Raw genomic sequence first — 22043 nt, 5'->3', positions numbered from 1 at the left:
ATATTCAGCTGTTTTTACATAAATAATGAAAAGAACAAAAGATCAGGGACAGAATTCTAAGGCAGACCAGTACTTTAAACTTCTCTTAAACATAAAAAAGTTGTCCCAACAGGTTGATTCATTAACAATTTATCTATCTAATAAATAAAATTTACAAAAAATAGCTCCGTTATAATCCTGTCAAAAATTGTAAATGATTAATTGCAATACAAAATTCAAGTTTACTAGCTAGAATTTGAAAATTTTATTATAAACAAATATTATTTCCTTTAATTGTTAATTTGTAGAGCAGTTTTAAACTCCTTTTACTGAATGAATTTAAAAAAAATTTCTATACATCTAATTAAATAAGTTTAAATTGGATGATCAATAATGTTTATAAAAACTGCATTAACTTATCACCATCACTGTTGTTGATGTGCTATAAAAGTATTTGAAATTCCAACTTGAGATATCTAAATTGAACTACATAGAGGTTAATAATATACAATGCAATACAGTGAGGACAATGAATAGACTATGGCATGGCTTTCTAGGCCATGAAAATAACATTTATCCCACAAATCACACTGCTATTTAAGACATCAAACTATACTACTCTATATTTTCAACAAAACCAATAAAACTATTCTGCACAGCAATATATCAAAGATAACAATCTAAGTGAAATTAGTGATATAAATATCATGACATTGTTCTAAATAGTTTCACTTAAACATTGTGAAAAAAGACTGATTAAATAACAAAAGGAAATAAATAAAAGCTAGTACATGAGCCCTCACCCATAGCAGAGTACAATGGTGCAGAAACAGGGCTACAAAGTACAAACCCTACAGACAGAATCTGGGCTTGGAGACCACCAATAAGCAAGAGGACCCAGGGCAAGCAACCTCACCACAACCTAATAATGCCTTCCTCATAATACAATTGAGGCATCAGTGAAGATAATTCATGTTAACACCTGTAAAAGCACAGCACCTGTCTCATAGAAAGTGCACACAGAATGCTCATTATTCTTATTAGCATCCATATTAGTAGTACTACTTTAGCTTTACTAAATAATATCTACTCGAAAAAATTAACAGTTTTTAACAAAAGTTTTCATCTGTTTCATAAAATGGTGATACTAAAATCCAGAAAATATCAAAAAAGAGAGAGCAATAGAGACATTAACTAACAGTAAAACATGGCAAAGGAAAAAAAAGAGAGAGGAAGAAAAAGAAGCAGTGTGAGAATTTGAGAAGAGGAAGAGAAAGAGAAAGGGGAGAAGAAATGAGATGATTAATGACGGGACAACTTATAATAGGCAGTGTTACAAAAACTGAGATTTACTTTTAATATTAATGCACTTTTGTATATCATCTTTTTAACCTTCCTTTAAAAAACAATTTACAGTCTATAATACTCAAATGACACAAATTTTAATAGAAGAACTAGAAAACATCCTTTAAAGTAACTAAGTGTTATCTCTCTAGGCTTTTGGGAGGATCTTTCTAAAACACTGAGTAAAACTTTTTATTATGATGAAAACATAACACAAAGTTAGTTGTTTCTTCAAACATAACAACTGGGTGTAGTAGCACACATCTGTAATCCCAGCTATTCAGGGGGCTGATAGAAGGATTGCTTGAGATCAGACATTCAAGACCAGCCTGGGCAACACAGTGATACCCAATATCAAAAAGGAAACAAAACAAAAAAAAATGACAAGAAGAGATAAAATCCTGAGATGGTATCTTGTACTTTAAGGCAGAAAAATACTGGGCAATGGCTTGGGGTGGGAAATAACTTTCATAATAAGAGAAAAATCCTACAAGCTTTATCTTCCTTCTCTCCATTATTGTCTCATAGATGTTTCCCTTTTCTTTCAAAGAGGCAGTGCTCATTTTGTTGCTCTAAGGATTGCAAAAGCGTCAAGAATAATAGGATAAAATTGTCCTTTAAAGTCTGTATTTCTTTTGTGAAGTATTCATGCCATTAAACCTCCATATCCAGAGTGGAAAAATCATATTACACTTGTACCATTTTCTTCTGGGGAAGTATAGCAAGCATGTTAGCACAAAATCAGGTTTCAGAAATAACAGAAGAGATTATCTCTCACAAGCATTCTCCTTTCTCTTGCTTATAGCAGCACAGTTCAAAGACATTAGCTTGAAGCATCTAATTTTAAAGTGAACAATTTGTCACATCTCGTACTACAAATTTACTTGGTCGAGTAAAACTGTAATGCGAGATGTGACAAAGAAAGTACAAAAAGTATATAGTGCTTTATAAAATGAAAACCAAGATTTTACAAACTTACGTATAGGAAAGGCTAAGTAATTGATACATAAGTTAATTTAACTTTAAAGCATAAAACATGCACACATCTCCCAGAAGGAGGTTTAAATAATAAAATGCAATGGTGTAGAAATGTGCTCAACTATATTGTATATGCCAGTAATTAGTCATCTACAGAAATTTACCAATATGTTATGTTCATATTGTTCCCATACCCTCAACTTTGATGCTTAAGTCAAAATCTCAGCCTACTTGCTCCCATTTTGTGGGACCAGAGTTAGATGTGTTATATGAACTGTAAAAAATCATTTCAAATGTAGCAAAATATATTACCTTTTAAAGATAAAAAGTACTAGAGAAATTTAAAATACAGGGTTGCAAACTATGAGGTTATAATTATCACTAGGTAATCAGTTCAGCATATTATAAGTAAGAATGCCCATGAATAACCAGTACTTTCTTTATTACATATCATCCAGTAATTAATATCTAATTTGAGCAAACTTTAAGTGGGGTTAATGTTCATTGGGGCCAGTCATTTTGAGGGTATAAAAATGTTTTGCTTTACATTTCCTTAATTTGAAGACTTTGGAATAGTCAAGTACTATAATGTCAGTACACACTATTCTCAATTGCTTACATCTAAAAGCAAATATTCCTCAGCTGTTTCTAGCTACTCCAAAAGTAAAAGAGTCTTAATTCTGTATCACAGCAGTAACATGGAGGGCTTTACAGGGGGAATGTCAGGATAGACCATCTACATGGGTTTACTGCATTTCCCCTGGAAATGGTCCTTTGAGGATCCCCCTGCAGATAAAACAACTTTTTTTTTTCTTTCTTAAATGACGGTTTCTTTAGTTGAAATAAAGACAATTTCCAACTACACAGAAGTAGTGTGGAAGCAACAGGAAAAGTCCCTGCATTACACAAGCACCCCAGATGCCAGAGAGCGCATTGAGACTATTTTTGAGAGTTGAAAAGAGCCCAAAACACCAGACATTCAACAAATGCATGAGGCACAGAGCAGAGGCAAGTGCATAATAAAGTGTAAGGTGAGGATTCAAAACCCGCCCCAGGAATATCCGAGGAATACTAGCACTGCAGTGCACTGTACTGAAGTAACACATCGCAGGCAGCCTCAGAAGGAGTCTGGTCAAACAGCAAGACCTGGTAATCTTCACAGACCAGTCGCTGCCAGTTATCCTGTTGCTGCTGGTTCCTGTGAGGCCTACCTACATGTTACTCAGGGAAGGAAACCCCCACCTGCTGTGGATTTCCAATGGCCAGTAACAACCAAATGTTGAGATACCTTGCAACAAAAATGCTATACACACAGGCTTTTAAAGCTTAAGAACATTTAAGCTCATTCTGTTTGAAAAAGTTTCTTGATACTCATAACAGGAGCTCCACTAAGAATTTAAAGGGATGGAAATCACTGCTATGACCTATGTTTCACCAACATTTACCTACCTGGCACTTAATGGAACATTTAAATAATGACACTGTATTAATTCTTGTTCTCATTTGTCCAGAATCTGAAAGGATGTTTAATATGCACCTATTTAGTCTATGATTGATGAGCGTTTGGGTTGATTCTGTGTCCTTGCTATTGTGAATAGCCATTTATGGGTATGGATGATGAAAACACAAAGATGAAGGCAAACAGACTCTGGCCTTCATGACTTGGGCTTGTGTTAACAGAAAAAGCGTGAAATGTAAACAAATACTATAGCAGTGAGAAAAGCTTCACAATGACCTTCATTTTAAGACAGAAGTCATTACCTAGGTATGTTTATGATTTCCCTCAGCAATTACAGTTACTTCTCCATTGTAAACAACACAGTGCTCTGGACATAAAAGGCACACATTACATATTCAAGAGAAGACAATGAAGTGCAGAAATAACATAGACTTTGGAATCTAAGAGAACTACTATTTCTTTTTTCTTAAAGTCCCTATATATTTCTAGCAATTGTTTTTTTGTCCTTATTTCCATAGGCAAAAGTCAGAAGTAAGCAATGTGGGTAGAAAAATTTTAATTGAAAGCAAGCACAGTTGTGTATTCGGTTAAACAGAAATATTCTATCTTTGCCACAAAGATGTCTTTTTTGAAAAATACCCTGGGTATACACATGAGAGTGGAGAGAAACCCCTATATAGGTTTCTTAAATGAGAATATTACAATAACTTTAGGAACACTGAAATTCTAGCTTACATTTTAAAAGTGGTTGCTCCAAGAAACCCCATGTGATATATAAAGGAAATTTAAATAATACATACCATTTTTGTTGCGGCAAAAATATTCTGGATATGTAAGATAGAATAATAATGCTGCAATTTGTGAAGGGAGATTTGGGCCACAGAAAGTGATTTGTACAATGTCACTTAGCAGATTGCATTTAATTGTGTAGTGGGTGGAAATTAGGGTGACAACTGGCTCCCAGCTGCTATTAAGTCCATTCAGACTCATTTAACTTTCTCATGCATTAGTACCAGCAGGCCAGTGAGTGAATATCTACAGTTTTATAGGTATAACTAATTTGGTAAAACTCCTCCCTACAGATGAACTACCCTTACTGATACTTCATTAATAGATTCAAGATAATACTGTTTCAGTTATTAGAAGTCAAATGCTTCATCAAATAAAGTTAGTTACAGAACCAGATACCGAGGATATGATCTTGAATAAGACCGGCCTCTGTATTTAGGGAGCTCATAGATTTTGAAGGGCAGCAGACAAAAAGAGAGACAACTGGAGCATACAGTTAGAGTTCTGGGTACTGAGAACATACAGGGTGTTACTAAAGCCTTCTGGCAAGGGAGGGAAGCAAGCGCTCAGGGAAGGCCTCACGGAGAAAACCATCCTAAACTGAGCCTTCAAAGAAAAGTTAAAAGGAAAGCAGTTAGGTGCAGAATGAAAGGAAGGCAGGCTGTGGGCAAGGATAGTGTTCTTCCCAGGGATAGGATCTGCTCCTGGTTAGGGGCAGCATTAAAAAATGTGTGGACACAGGCCAAGGGAGTTCAATAATAACTCCAGATGCAGGGGATAGTTCCACTGATGAAAATGGCTCCCTCCAAAATGCAGCAGAATTCCTGCTTGAAAATACTAGAGGACATAGAATCTAAACTGGAGATGCAAGAGGTGCAGAAGTAAATCGGAGTCAAACCAGACAAAGGCTCCTGAAATAAACCTAGCAAAAGTCCAAACCAAGGGTCAGGCAAGGATGATGTGGTAAGAAAGATTTGCTGGACATTAAGAAGGCAGAATCAACAGAATTTACATACAGAGATCAAAAAGAGGAAGAGATAATAAATACCCAAGTCTCTGGCTAAGGAATCCCAACAGCTAGAAATACCACATACTGAGTTGATAAACAGAAAAGGAGGAGTGCGTTTAAAGGTGAAATATAAATGTTTCTATTTTGAATGTGTTGAGTAAGTTATCCATGTGAAGATATCCAGAGAGAAGAAAGACTGGCTGCCTAGTATTAATCTGGATAACTAAAAAGCAGATTCTGTCAACTGTAGAATTTATTTTACAAAGTTTTCTTTCTGAACTTACAAGCTTTTCTTTGTATTCTTTCACAGGTTTAGGCCCTTTGTAAAAGTTTATTTCAGACAGATAACGTTACATATGATGAAATATACACACATATGGGATACAGTATAGATATACTATATTCTGTGTTACTTTAACATTTATATTTCACCTCTAAACACACTCCTCCTTTTCTGTTTATCATCTCAGTACCTACACTGTCTCCTATCTAATTAAAGACAGTGATTATATTTTACTGTGAAATTATTGCTCATCCATGCCATATGGATAAATATTCCTAGATCAGATTATCTTCCATGTAATATATCTTAACTCACACAAGTGGTGCTATAAAACTGTGAACCATTTTGATCAACTTAAAAGAATATGCTGTTTGATATTTACATCTTCAGATTGGTTTTAAGAAAAGGATGACTATAAAAATGGATGGACATTTCTCATGCAGGCCGCCAGAAGCTACATGATGGAAAGAAAACAAAGCACGCAACACACACAGTAGCTAAGTCAAGGAATTAGCCCTTTGTGAACAGCTCCATGGAATCAAAGCAACAAAGCTAAGCTCAGATTGGTGTAAACAAGTTTCTCTTTCTAAAGATCCCGCCAACTGTGGGAAAACTGCAAAGGTCACTGGCTAGGTTGGGGACTTTCTCTGAAAAAAACTGAGCCATGAAACAGTCACAGATATGCCCAAGAAAATATTAGTGATGAAATTTTAATGTAATTACCAATCTGTCTGATTATAGGGGAAACAAATCCAACTCTTACTAAGTCTCAACACAAAAGTGACTAATCACATTAAGTCCACAAACTTCCTCTGAACCTTCTAGAAATACTGTTACTTTTGCAATTTTAATGAGTTTGCCGCAGCAGAAATCAAGATCCTTGCTCTAAGCAATTTATAATTCTCTTCCTACTATTAGTAGGGTATATACTTAGCAAAAAGCAAAAATAAACAGTAAAGTCCAATGAAAACTTGCTATGACATGAGAATGTTCAGAGCTGAACTTAAAACAACTTACATCTGTTTTAGTCCTATTTATCAAATTTCCTTTACTAAAAAACTAATGGGCCTCTCCCAGCGGTTGGTTCAGTGATCTTCACCCAGAATCCGGCATTTGCACAGAGAGAATATGAGAATGAGGCAACCTGAAACATTGCTCACATGTAAAACAAATAACTGGATGTGAACATTTCGAGTTTTCAGAGGGAACCAACAGCTAAACTTAATATTGATGTAGACGTTGACCTTTAGCTACTGATTTTAACAAAAATAATGCACCACCTTAGAAACACAATATTTAAATGTGGATAATGATAGGTTAAGTTCTTACATCATTAGAATCATATTCATGGTGCATAAATATTGTTTCACTTTTTTCCCTAGACATCTACCTTACTTGAAAATGAAGTAATACAGGGCATAATAGATATAGATTTCATCTCGACCATTTGGCAGAACTGTATAAAATTCATGATTTTTTTTCACATTCAAATTATTAAAAATTTTGATGATTCTTATGAGAATTTGCCAAATTCAATATGATCCAAATGCTGCCATCTGCCAGCAAAGCTATATTATGGCAAAAAAAGGAAAGCTAAACATTAGAACACAGTGAGAATTTCACAGACTTGCTTCAGGTAAAATTTGCTATTTTATAAGCCAAAAGACTTCACATCTTCGCCAACCAGATCCATCTTGTATTTTATGTAATAAGCAAATCTGAGCCAGGAACACAGAAGTGTTACTTTTCTAAAAATAGACTAATTCTTCATTTTTATTCTTATTAATTTTTTTGTTGCCACACTTAACCACCACTGTGACTTCTCTGGTGGTCTTAAGTCAATGAATTTCTGGGAACAAAACAAATTAAAAGGATCATCTTTTATTCCTTAAAAAACATTTCTTTAAATAATGTTATATGTATAACTTTGCAGCAATGTTTCTAGAGCCTATAGGTTTAATTTGGAAGACATGTAAGTGCAAAAGCCTCCCCAAATCCTAAGTTTACACAGACTTATTCTTCCCAGAAAACAAAATAAAACTTAAGAAAAAATAGTGCTGGATCTTCCAGGTCACAGAGTTTCTATACTTAGAAAATGTTCTTCAAATTTTAAAGAGAAGGAGAAATTACTGTGGACAATAGCTCTCATAATGCAAAAGTTACCTGATAATTGTCAGTACTATAGAGGATTTATTTTAAGTCTCCCTTTTTAACACTAAGGCTTAGAAATCATGTTTTTTTTTAACTGTATTAATTTAAAAACATTCAGCTTGCCCTTAACCTTACTACATAACTTACTGACAAAAAAATCTTGTAAGTAAAAGGAGAAAAATCACTGTCATGGATATATAAGTAATGGTGTCTCTGTAAGGAAAAATATGTTACTTAGGTGATTTCAGCTAAAAGTTTCCATTAAAGCAGGAAAACCTGTAGCAGATTTGCATATATATAAAATAATTACATAATGCATAGATCAGAATCATGGCCAAATTAAGAAAAAGAAAGAAAGCTTATTTTTTCAGATGAGAATTACCCAGTTTGAATGTGTGAGATGGGAGGTGTAGGGCACAATTTAAAATACATTTCACTTGCAAAGAATGTCAATCTTCATCTTATGACCATTGCAATTATATGGCATACATAATTACAAAACCAAAAACCTCTATATAATCTGTATATACAGAAACACACTATGGAAACTAAAAAATTTTGCTCTGCAGCTATACGTAAGTCACTAGAATAAATATATAAATGGAAATGCAACATATTGTACTGACTTTGTGCTAATAAAAAGAAAGAGTTCTGAGATCAATGTGGGTACAAAACCTTCACCGAGTTGGTCTTAAAACATCAATCAGAGCTCCTGGACAGAGAAAGACCAGGGAGGCACCATATGTACATACAAAGGCATGAGACAGTACAGCATTTCTGGCTTCCCCTCTGCTTGGATCTATAGTTTACCGAGGTCATCTGCATCCTCTGATTCACAGAAACAATCTCCTCTATTCTTTTCTTACCACTGAGGACTCACAAAGAGATCAAAAGATATTTTTGTGAACTCTTTCAGATTTCTCTATATCTGAAAGAATAGCAATAACATAAGGTGGCATTCAGTTTAAGATTATCCTTTCTTTTGCTAATCCACATGTCAGTTACAGAAGAAGTTCCCAGCTGCACCTTAATTCCATAACTTCAGAGCAAGTAACAGTCAAGTGCTCTTCATGTAATATATTAATATGGTGCCAACATGGAAGACACGGCTGCAAAGTTATTGTCAACAACTGCAGGATGCTATGCTGCACAGTTCTGGAGATCCTTTGACGGCTGCACTTCAGCACAGAAGATATAAATCTTCAATGACATCAACTGAGACACAAAACCAATGTTGATAGAGAATATATGACAACCAAAGAAAGTTTTCCTTTCATAACTGACACTCGGGTATTATTCATGTTGAAAACGATCTTCATTTGAGAGTAGCTACCTCTCAAATCTTAAAAAAAAAATGATTATAAGGTACTTACCAAATAAATATTAAATGACAATACAAACACGCAAGCCAAAAATGTCAGATGGACTTGAGAAACAAAAGCACATTCCACTTCATAAAATAGTGTTTGCTGTTTGGTACTGTTAAAAGCACTCAATCCTTTATGAAGTGTGAAATTCCTCCTGTAAATTTCCTGAACTTAAAAATAGGATGCTAAAAGAAGAGGTTTAGAGAAAATAGAAAAATGAATACATGAATAGAGAAATAAAATTTAAAAAACATGCAAAGCAAAGGCTAAAAGAAAAAACAGTGAATGTATGGGCAGAGGTACCTGTAGAATATCAGGATTGAGTGTTCCTACCTATATTACCCCAATTAACTCACAAAATAATCCCTGAAATAGGTACCACTCTTTCCTTTATACTAATGAAGAAGCAGACTCGAACAGGTTAGCTAGGATTTATACTCTGGAATGTCTCAATCTTTCTTTTAAAACCATGAACATTTTAAAACCTAGAAATTCTAAATTCTTGAAAAATTCTACTACTGTCTTTATATGGGGAATCTAAAAAAGTCAAACTCATAGGAATGAAGAGTAGGACAGTAGTAGCCAGAGGCTGAGGGTGAGGGTGAGGGAAATTAGATGTTGATCAAAGAGCACAGTTTATCAGTTACAAGATGAACAAGTTCTAGGAATCTCTGTACAACATGGGGGGATGATGGATGTATTAACTTGACTGCAATAATCATTACACAATATATCCATATATCAAATCATCATGTTGGACACTTAGAATATACCCAGTCTTTGTTAAGTAAATAATTTAAAAATTTTAAAGAGAAAAATTCTACTTCCTTATCTTTCATTCAATGTATTCCTTTCTGTTTTTAAATATTATCAATTCTGGTAGTTTTTCAAAGCATGAACTTATTTACCAATTCATATCAAGAACTATACAACTAGGTTTCTTAAAATGTCTTTGCTAACTTGTGGATATCACAAATCCCTTACATGTGCTATCTCCATTTTCTCTTCACAGCATACTCTCAAGTAGTTATTACTGTGCTTGAGACCCAACAGAAGATTTGTACTTTATTGCCCCCTAAGGAACTCTGCTCTGGATAAGGATCTGCACCAGCGGCACTGAGGGTGGGCCAGCCCTGGTCATATCTCCTGGACTGCTGGACAGAGCTCTAGATATAAGAGGAGCAGCATCTTAGAATAAAGGCATATCTTCTGACTGTGTGGGTTCAAAAGTTTGAATGTGAAGTATGAAAACAGTAAAGTCTTTAGCCCTCAGGACATAGTTCAGGCTCAAATAAATGATATATCCCAGACAAGCAACCTTCAAACTTTTCGTCATGCACTTACCAAAATAATTCTGAAAAATTTACCTTCTTTACACAGTTTTAACTGGACATCTATAAATTTTTAACATAAACAGTTGCACAGAATATAATTTCTGGTGCATTTGAAACATTGACATTTAACTAAAATTGTGGTGTCACTCTTAAGTAAAACTAGTGGAATCTAACTACAGTCATGCATTGCTTAGCGACAGGGATACACATTAAAAAATGCATCCTTAAGCAATTTTGTGCTTGCTTACGTGAACATCACAGAGTGTACTTACACAAACCTAGGCTGTATAGCATGCTACATACCTCGTCTATTTAGTATAGCCTATTACTCCTGGGCTACAAACCTGTATAGCATGTTATTGTCCTGAATATGTAGGCGGCTATAACACAAAGGTAAGTATGTGTATCTCTAAACATAGTTAAACATAGAAAAGGTACGGTGAAAATACAATACAAACATTACAAAATGGCACACATGTACAGGGCATTTGCCATGAAAGGAGCCTGCAGGACTGGAAGTTGCTCAAGGTAAGTCAGTGAGTGAGTGGTGAGTAAATGTGAAGGCCAAGGACATTACTGCACACTTCCATAGACTTTATAAAAACTGCACTCTTAGGCTACACTGAATTAGTAAAACAAATTAAGTAAATGCACTACGATGTTACAACGGCTATGATGTCACTAAGAGACAGATATTTTTTGGTTCCATTATCAACTTATTGGACTAGTCTTTATATATGCAGTCCATTATTGACCAAAACATCATTATGCAGTGTATGACTGTTTTGTAACGTGATCCCACCACCGATTTTGAAAAACACCTGCAAAACTCTTGACAGAAATTTACAATATTTCTTTTTTCATTGAACTCTTTACTTTGATTTCATTTCCCCCAGAAACTTAGAATTGTTTTCTACTGTAATATATGCTAATGCCTGAATATTAATGACCCTATCATGATTACTCGTGCCAAATTTATATATGTATATAAATTTTTATATAATTATATATATAAATTTGGCACAGATAATCATGATAGGGTCATTAATATTCAAAATATTAATTTTTTCTCTGATCATAAGGTTCTAGTCCTAAAAATTACTGAATTGAGGTTTTGTTGGATAGTAATGCTCAAGTGATCCAAAACAAATATATTACACAAACGTGCATTTGTAATACGTATAAAAGGTAAATCAGTTTATTAGATATGCATCTCAATGAAATGGATAGTGCTATTTCTTCCAATTAGTTCCCGTATCCATAGATTGAGACAGAGTTCAGCATCAATTTTAATCCAGGTTTTTTTTCTGTTGTAAGCACTAATAAGATAAGTAGATGGGAGCATTATTATAGCATATCCATCAATTTAATTCCTGCCTATTTAAATGTCCCCAAACCACACAGTGATTAATAAGCAAAAATTCTTCTTTAATTATTTAGCAGTTAAATACTTGCATAAATTTGTAGCCAACTTTACTGCCAGTAAAATATGAGCCATCTAATTTGCAGAAGAATTTATTATGTCATCAATCAATCACTTTTTCAAAACCCACAGTAATATTACACATTTGCCTTTTGAATGGTACCCTGAAGGATTTTCCACTCTGAGACAAGAACCACTACTGTTAAGACTTCAGTTGGGTGAGAGATGTACCTCTCTTTTGTAAAGGGGGAGAAGGATGACTGTGAAAGGAAGTCTGAGAATGAGAATGAGCAGAAGACCTTTAGAAAAGGGTCCTTATGGAACTAGGGGGTTCCTAATCAGTCCTATTAAAAATATACATGTGCCTATGTATCCCTGGGGAGGTTGTCTTGTTTATCCAGATAGTCTCACAGTTTGAAAAACGTTGTCCCAGTTAGGGTAGCAAAAGTCTGGAAGTGACCATGGAACTACAGCCTAAAGTGAGCACACATAAGAAAAAGAATTGGCCCTTTATCGTGAGTACGTTTTCAATGGAATTTCTAAAAACTTGGAGGTTGGGGTAGGAGAATGAGGACTGAACCTTCTTCTAATCTGGGCAGATGCTGGCCCAAGTGTCATAATCTAAGACCGACTAGAAGGCTATTTTTTTTTTTGATACTCTAAACAGTAGATAAAGTACTATGATTAGAGTACTAGAGTATTGAGTGCCTACTGAGGCATACTATTATAGCTGGCACTAGTGGGGAAGCAGAAAGCATAATACACAGCCCTTATCTTCAAGGAACTTCTACCTTATTTGAACTACCTGTTAGGGAAATGAAATTTAAGCAGAAAGAGGATACACAGGCTATAATATTAAACCAGTAGCCCAGAGGAAGAGGTAAGAGGGCAGCCATAGGATATATTATTTGGTGAGGGAATGGTGTGATGTTAGAAGTCCCTGGCAGTGGGAGGGCTGCTAAGAATTCACTGGAGAAGAGTTACATGTGGACATTTGCTGTGACCAAAGGGCATTTGCTAACCAAGAGAGAACTACAAAAGTACCTACATACAAAGAGATTTCACGCCTTCTCCCCTTGCTGCCAACTGCAACCCTAAACCAAAGTTGTAGAAAGATTAGATGAGCAGGAAAGACAAGAGTGAAAAGAAGGGACTGAAGTTCCCTTTTCGCATTACAGGTTTCTGAGTGATTTAGAACTAAAGAAAAAAAGTTCTGAAATGTGTTAAGTTTTGGTTTAAACTGTTCTGAAATATTTAACACCTGAACATGTTATCTTTCACCCGTAATAACTAGAAATGATACGGTATATGCTGAGGCGTCTTCAAGGATGGTATGGGAGAGAGATCCTAGAGTACCTGTGGATTGTGCTGTGGTAAGTATTAAGCTTCCTATTTAAGTCCTTCCAAATTTAGACCACTTGGTAATTTGTTACATAAACCAAATCAAGTAATAACGATAACTGTAAAAGACTGTTCTGAAAAAAAATGGTCACAGTACATAAGGTGATTTTAAGCTGTAAATCCACAATAAATATCATTAATCATAATTCTATAAACTTTCTCCCAAATTTTCTCATACTGTTTTTTACTGGGGCTCGTGATGGCTGTTCAGCTAACATCTAGAATCTAAATCCATCACAATGGATTAATTCTCATTACTTCAGATGCCTCTAATTATAAGGATCCCCTGATTGCTCCCTTTATTGTAAATAAATTCTCAATGAATGTAAATTTCTGTATTTGGGTAATGCTTATCTCTTTAGGCTTCATTTTGTTCTGCACCAACAGTATCAGTCTTAGAGAAATGTTACCTCTAGTAAATTTATTTATATAAAAAGAAGCAATCTGTCAGGATTTTGAAGTTGGAAATGAGAGGAGAGGAAACTTTTGTGTGGTTTGAGGTTTTGCCTTTGGTTCATTAAAAATAGGCACAGTTTTTGATAGATCATACAAAAACATAGCATACTTTAGTCTGTAAGAATAGCTGACTAATGAATTATATTTCAAAAATTAATCTGATATTACTGAATTAAAATGAAAACTAATATGCTTTTAAAAGCATGGTTAGATTCTCTTGGTTTATATGCAATCTGTATTTAATCTTTCTTAAACACTGTCTCAGTACCTTGTCATTCTGATAATCATTCCATTTGTAGCTGCAACCTTCTTTCAATAGTTTGACAGATATTATGATTCTATTAAGAATTTAAAGTCTCCAGAAATTGGTACTGGTGACTGTATTTCCCGTCATTTTCATGAAGCAGAAAGATGTTCTATCATAATATTCATAAATATATCTCTCTAATGATACACAATTCATTAGTTTTTCTTACTGCTTCTTGTCTTTTTATTACTTTCAGGGGATGGGCAGCAGAGACCCATTAATCTTCAAATGCTTTTAATAAAATAGCACTATGCAATGAAGGAGAGACAGAGGGTGTGGCAAAAACAAGTGTTGCTTCCTGGTATTTTTATTTTTTTCTAACAAAGGTTATAAATATTTAATTCACTGCTATGATTTTCAGTGCACTTATATTTTATTGTGCTACTGCACTGGACATCTATAAATTTGTTAAAAGGTTAGATTTCAAGGCTGGGTGGCTCACACCTGTAATCCCAGCACTTTGAGAGGCTGAGGTGGGAGGATTGCTTGAGGCCAGGAGTTTGAGACAAGCCTGGGTAATATAGTGATATCACATCTCTATAAAAACAAATTAAAATAAAAAAAGAGGTTAGATATCATGCTAAATGTTTTTCCTTATTTAATAATAAATTTCCTTATTTCCCTGGTACCAAGATCTATCTTCACCTTCCATAGGGTATTATCAGCTCCTGTGTTTAGGCACTCAAAGGATACTCAACACTGGTAGGGAATAAAAAAAAAGTATATATCAGGACATTTAGGACTACTATATGACCACAACAAATCTTTTTCCCCCTTCTCCACCCCACAGCTGGTCATTCCCCCTACTATGCCTTTATTACCTTTTTAGTGGTATCATCAAGGGTACGAGCTAACACTAAAATGAAACATCTGGAAAGGGTAAAATGCTATAAAATGCAGCAAGAATTCCTCTGTATCTCATTCATACAAAACTTCTCCTGGTTCATTAAGAGACTGTGAAACAATGACTTAAAAGTCCATAAGTAACAGGATTTTCTCCATAACTAAAAAATATAGTTTATACACACTCCCTTCCCTGTTTTACAAAATAAAATTTAAAATGAAACTTTCATAAATTAGATTGTCTCATCATCACTCTTTGTAAATCAAACTTGTTATCAACACCATATTTATTAGACCCCAGGTCCTATATTCTAAGTTATTTAGCAACCTCACACGCTGTTTCCTTCTAATTGCTGGCAGGAAACCAGAACTACAGGAATGAAATAGGCAATGGCCAGAAATCTTGATTAAGTTTATTGGAAATATGGACTAAATAAGGTACTGTAATTAGTATCAGACAGAAGGATGAATTGATCTCCAACAAAGCACAAACTGTTGAAGTATTAAATTTTCGAAAACGTGTCTGAGCCATAATTTACTATGATGATGGAGGAGATGAATCTCTTTCCTGTGGTGCAAGATGAGTTCAGTATGAAAATAATGACATTGCTAAAAAGCTGCAGTTGGTCAGCATTCATGAGATACATTTTTAAGGTAATCTGTTGCGGGGATACAATGACAAATACAAATCTTTTAATTTATTTTAAAAGTTAACTCAGTGTTCATGGGAAAACACAGAAAGGTTATTTTAATCAAAAGAGTAATAGAAAAAAGAGCACTGGGGGCTTATTATAATACTTCCTTTCAGAATTCTAAATATTTTAATTCACTTATATTGTTCATGGACACATTCCCCATTATCAAAAGCCCTTTCAAATACATTATGAACATACTGAAAATTAAATAACAGCCCATGAAACTTTTGTTTAAAAAAAGTGTTAAAATAACATAACCTTTCAGATACAAGTTAATTGATCTCATGAACCAAATATTTAAGTATCAATTAAATGTAAGATTTTGTAGAAAGTATGCTAAGCAAAAAAAAAAAAAAAAATCCAGACACAAAAACTACATATTGCATGATTCCATTTATATAAACTATCCAGGAAAAGTAAAATTGCAGAGCCTGAAAATAGCTGAGTGGTTTCCTGGAACTGAGAGTGGGAGCAGGAATAGACTGCAAATGGCCATGACAGAACTTTCTGAAGTGATATGTTTAAAAATTGAATTTTGATGGCAGCTGCACAAATGTATAAATTACTAAAAATCATCTTATCTGGAATAGATGGATTTTATTTTGTGCCTAAATAAAACAGAGAAGATCACATGGGGAAAAACCCATGGCATTGTAATTATTAGAGAAGTTGCGCTCCCTCGAAATTTCATGAATCAGTAGAGTTGATTAAACAAAATAATCTAAGGACCATGAAAGAGCTTCCCAACCAGTGGTGGGACACAAGTGTTCTTTCAGTGGGTTTCAGACTGATTAGACTTCAATTCCTTCAGTCAATTGAAGTGATATGGTAGGACACGGGGCTTGTATTTCCCACAGCTAAGAACCTTCTTCCATTGACTCTACCACAGAAACAAAATATTTTACTGATCAAAGGCACCTTGATGAATGAACATGAAGGGAGATCATATCATTACTTATGAATTCAGCTAAAGTTGTGCTTAGAGGGAAATTTATAGCTGCAATTGCCTAAATTAAGAAAAAAGAAAGATCTCAAATGAAAAACCTAACTTTTCAGCTAACACACTGTAAAAATAAAAAGCAAACTAAACCTAAAACGGGGAAGTAAATAATGCAGAATGAAAATTAATAAAATAGAGAATAGAAAAATGGAAGAGAATCCAGGAAATCATCCTAGAAATGTCATTTAAAATAGTTTTTTAATGGACAAACTTTTAGTTAGATGGGCTAAGAAAAAAAAAAGGACATTCAAATTAGTAAAATCAGAAGAGAGGACATTATTACTGACCTTAGAGAAACTAAAAATAATTATTAAAAGTATGATCAAATGAGTGAGAAAAATTAGATAACATAGATGAATTGAAAAATTAACAGTATTAACATTTAAAGGCAAAAACTGCAATTACTTTTGCACCAACCTCTCAAGAAGAAAGACAATGAATAGATCTATAACATGAGACCAAATTAGTAATCAGAGAATTACTCCCAAGGAAAAGCTTAGTCCCAGATAGCTCCACTGGTGAATTCTACCAAATGCTTTAAAAAATACAAATTCTTCATATCTTCCAAAAAAATTGAGGGACCACTTAAAAACTCATTCTACAAGACCACTAGTACCCTGATAAAAAAAATCAGAGCCATCACACAAAAAATTACAAGGATATCATCTCTTATGAATATAGAGGCAAAAATCTTCAACAAAGCACTAGAAAACCAAATCCAGTAACAAATTCAAAAAATCCTATATTATGAAGAAGTGAAAACTGTGCAAGGAATGCAAGGTTCAGTTAATACCTGAAAATCAAATAATGTATTACATTATATCAACAGAATAAAAGACAAAATCCACATGATCATCTCAATAGATGCAGGAAAAGCATTTGACAAAACCAAACACTCTTTCATTATAAAAACAGTCAAAAAACTAGGAATAAAAAGGAACTTCCTTAAACTGCTAAGTGTTTCTATAAAAAATCCAGAGCTAAAATCGCATGTAATTATAAAGGATTATATGCTTTCCCCCTATGGTCAGGAAGAACACCAACATGCCTTTTCTTACCCCTTTTATTCAACATTGAACTGGAGACAATTGGTTAAATAAATTAAATAATGTAAATCTAAATTAGACAGGAAGAATTTAAGCTATGAGTATTTGCAGATGACATGGTCTTATACATAGAAATGTCTACATAATCCATTAAAAATTTTAGAGTTAATAAGCAAGCTCAGTAAGGTGGATGGATGCATATAAAATCTATATACAAAAATAATATTTCTAATAACTTCTGATGAATGATTTAAAAATAAAATTAAGAAAACAATTCCACTCACAATAGCATAAAAAAGAATAAAACAATAAAAATAGCTGTAACCAAAAGATAAATCTTTTACTTTGAAAACTACAAGACATTGTTGAAAGGGAAATTGAAGGTCTAAATACATAGAAAGACATCCCATGTCTGCGGATCAGAAGACTTAACCTTGTTCAGATGGGAGTATGCTCCAAATTGACCAACAGTTACAACATAATCCCTACTGGAATCTCAGCTGGTGATCTCTTCAGAATCCTTATGGAAGTTGATAAACTGTTCTTACAATTCATATCAAAATTCAGAATAGCCAAAACAATCTTGAAAAATAACAGAGGTGAAGGCCTTGCATCCCTGATTTCAAAACTTACTGCAAAGCAATGGTAATCAAGACAGTGTGGTGCTGGCATAAGAACAGATACATAGATTGGTAAAACATAATTGAGAGTCCAGAAACAAATTCATGTATCTATGATCAACCGATTTTAAAAAGGATGCAAAGAGCATTTAATAAAGAAAGAATAGGTTCTTCAACAAATGGTGTTGGGACAATAAACAGTCACATGAAAAAGAAGGAAACTGGACTCTTACATCATATACAAAAATTAACTTAAAATGAATCAGTGACCTGAATAAAGGATTAAAACCATGAAAGTCTTCGGAGAAAACGTAGAGCTAAATCTTAGTGACCTTAGTTTTGGCAATGAATTCTTAGCAGTGAAAACAAAAGCACAAACAACAAAGAAAACATCCACTGGACTTCATCAAAGTGTGTTTCAAAATACAAATCAAGAAAAGTGAAAAACTTCACAGAGGAAAAAGATTTGCACATCACATATATGATAAGGGCCTAATATTCAAAACAGAGAAACTCTTAAAACTTGACAAACAGCTCAATTAAAAAATGGGCAAAGGACTTGAATAAACTTGATATATGGCACTTGATATTGGCATTGCACATCAGGCCGGGAAAATGTAATGGAGCTGGGACATTTAGTTTTCCATACAAAAAATATATATAAGGAAAAATATTTATACTGTATCAATTTATGTAAGTATACTCTATAATGTTCAACAAAATCACCTAATGAAGTTTCTCATAATGTATTCCTGATGTTAACTAACACATGACTGCATATAATTCTATTTATATTAAATGTCCAGAATAGATAAATCTATAAGAGACAGACAGTAAATTAGTAGTTGCTTAAGGCTAGAGTGGTTGGGGGCTTGATAGCTAAAGGGTACAGTTTCTTTTTGAGATGAGGAGTATATTCTAAAATGGATGGTGGTGATGATTACACAATTCTGTGAATATACTTATATATTAACCCCCAAATATGTACTGTGACTAGGTGACAAAAGTAGGTGTAGTCGATTGGATTAATAAATTCCACATGAGTGCCTAGTAAGTACTCAGATATAAGGCTAAATGGGATGTTTTGTTATTTTCTCAGAGGCAAACACACTACAAAATAAACAGATAAAAACGCAGTCCAAAAGCTAAAAAGTGGTGAGCCAGAAACCTTCCACTGGGTTAAAGAGAAGGATTATTTTCAGTGCTGGTTAAGTTGGCATTCTCAATGCCAACAAAACAGCTCTATAAAGATAAGAGGGAAGATGATTACAAGCAGAGGGAAAAGCAAGTGTGACATGGAGAATAGGTGGGTAAGTGTTTAGGGACTGCATGAAGTCCAGAGTGGATGAATAGCAAAAGATCGGGGAACAAAGGGAGAAAGCAAGGTCCCAGAGGTCAGGAGAGATTGGTCAAAGGCAGACCTGCAGGGCTTTTAGGTCAGGGTGAGAAGCTTTGATTTGCTTCTTTTCAACCCCTTATTACTCTATGCACCTCTCTGCTGTTACACATAACCCTCTGCATCTCCCTATCCTGCCTGTTCTAAGGAAAATGAAAATTTCTCATTCATTTTCAGTGCCTACCTGGGATCGCAGCAGAGGTTGCCTGAATGAACAGGTCACATATTGGTGTTACAATAAGGCAAAATCCTAAATCTTACAGGACATTTAGAATAAAGATTAAATAGAAGAAAAAGAAATGTTTTCTAAAGGTAATGCACAAATGAAGGCCCAGCAAATTGTATCTGAATTCCTCAGGCCAGCCTGGTTATTTCTAGGAGAGACCATGATGCTTCCCCAAGTTTGAATGAGTTAAAGAGAACATCTTACTAATTTAATTAACTCATTGCCAGAGTCTGAAACATCAAACTGCCAGCAAAAAAGCAGCTTTATACTCTGATTATTGTGCGGTAGTCATTAACTGTTTCTCTAGTTTGCTCACTAAGTACTCCAAGTCATTGTGCAGAATCATGGTATCTACTGTTACATCACCAAGAGCTACAACAAACAAAAAGGGAAAGGGTATTAGAATACAATTCGTGCAACTGAAATACCTTTATTTCATAAAACCTAATTATGTATTACCTTTCAAATAACACATGATGATAAAATATGCTTTACTTAGAGATGACTTATAAACGTTTTATTGTCTAATGATTAGCTTTGAGTTTGCATGTTGGATTTTTCTGTTTGCACTACAGAGGGATTCTGCCAAGACTCTAATTGTAACATCATTATCCAGAAAGGCACACACTAGTTGTAGCAGCGTTGAGACAAGGCTAGCCAAATAGCAGTTTCAGAGTGTAATACCACACATTTATGCAAAGAAATAGAGCATGTTTCTTGGGGAGGATTAAGCAAACAAACAATACATTTTTTTCAACTGGCTTACTGTGGCCTTGAGGCTTCGGCCTGGTCTGTCTGCAGTTTTTCTCCTTCCACTTCCATTGTACAGTAAACAATTCGATTGGGAGCAACTGACCTCAAGCCTTCCACTTCCATTATGACAATCTAAAGACAAAATGATTTTAAAATAATGCATCAAGCTGATAACATTTAGCAATATACAAAAATAGCAGTATGAACTGTATAAGGAAGACTGACAAAACTGAAAAAAATTGTTATTTGTTAACATCACTGGTATTTTATCTTCTTTATAATCCACCTCTATTCATATAAGGTATAGTAAATAACATTTTGAGGAAGTCTAGTACCTGAAAATATATCTCCTCCCAGCTATAAACAAAGTAAGTCAAATGTCATAACGATACGCCCTAGTGAATTAAATAAAATTTAAACTCAGATCCTTAACGAGTAAAGGCAAGTCTGCATGAAGTTAAGCAGAATCACAAATGAAAATTCAGTGCAGATGATATCAGCAGTACATGGTAAGTTCCATACAAGGTAATATAGTACACATTACTGGTATACATTATTGCCACCAGACCAACTCATTGATATCAATATGTGATATCAGAAATTTTCTATATTCACTTATTTGAGATGACTATTACTACATGTAAAAAGAGTTTTATTTATGGTCTGTGTCATATTAAATGGAAATTATAACTTGTCACTGAACGTCTTAATCCTAACTTCATAAGAAAAAAATAATTTTTCTGTTCATTAAAGCTATGTACTAATTTAATTTGGTACACTGGAAAAAGGTGGAAAAACTGATATTGCTTTATGTATTTGTAACTTCTAGGAGAAAGGACAATGCATATTTTTAAAGTGTGCTTTTTAATGTTTATTGAAAAGGCTGCCAATCTTAAAATACTGTAACCTAACATTCTCATTGAATGTATACATCAACTGTAAATATTATTTACCATATATTTTTCAATCAAAAGTTATATCATGAACTCTTCTAAATTCTCAAAATTTAATTGATAAAATAGATTGAAATGTATTTTTAAATATAAACATTGATTTCTTCATTAATCTCATATTGTATTTGCACAAACAATAAAATTCATGTTACGTAGCTACCAAAATATCTACCATAAACATAAACTGTACAAATTACTGATCATGTAATACTTTATTACCGTCATTATACT

At 34.0% G+C, this 22043-nt stretch overlaps 1 protein-coding gene across 16 annotated transcripts in view; it reads right to left on the bottom strand.

Moving 5' to 3' along the window:
• CADPS2 (calcium dependent secretion activator 2) overlaps positions 1-22043 on the bottom strand; it is a 564672-nt gene that overhangs the window by 290381 nt on the left and 252248 nt on the right. For all 16 annotated transcript variants that reach the window (XM_054237741.2, XM_054237742.2, XM_054237744.2 and 13 more), the window contains one exon: positions 20873-20991. In XM_054237741.2, the coding sequence (XP_054093716.1) occupies positions 20873-20991 (119 nt within the window). The remainder of the gene's footprint in view (positions 1-20872; positions 20992-22043) is intronic.

The sequence above is a fragment of the Callithrix jacchus genome, chromosome 11, assembly GCF_049354715.1.
Source record: "Callithrix jacchus isolate 240 chromosome 11, calJac240_pri, whole genome shotgun sequence".
Classification (NCBI taxonomy): domain Eukaryota; kingdom Metazoa; phylum Chordata; class Mammalia; order Primates; family Cebidae; genus Callithrix; species Callithrix jacchus.
The sequence above is the reverse complement of the archived record's forward strand: the minus strand, read 5'-3'. Positions and strand labels throughout refer to the sequence as shown.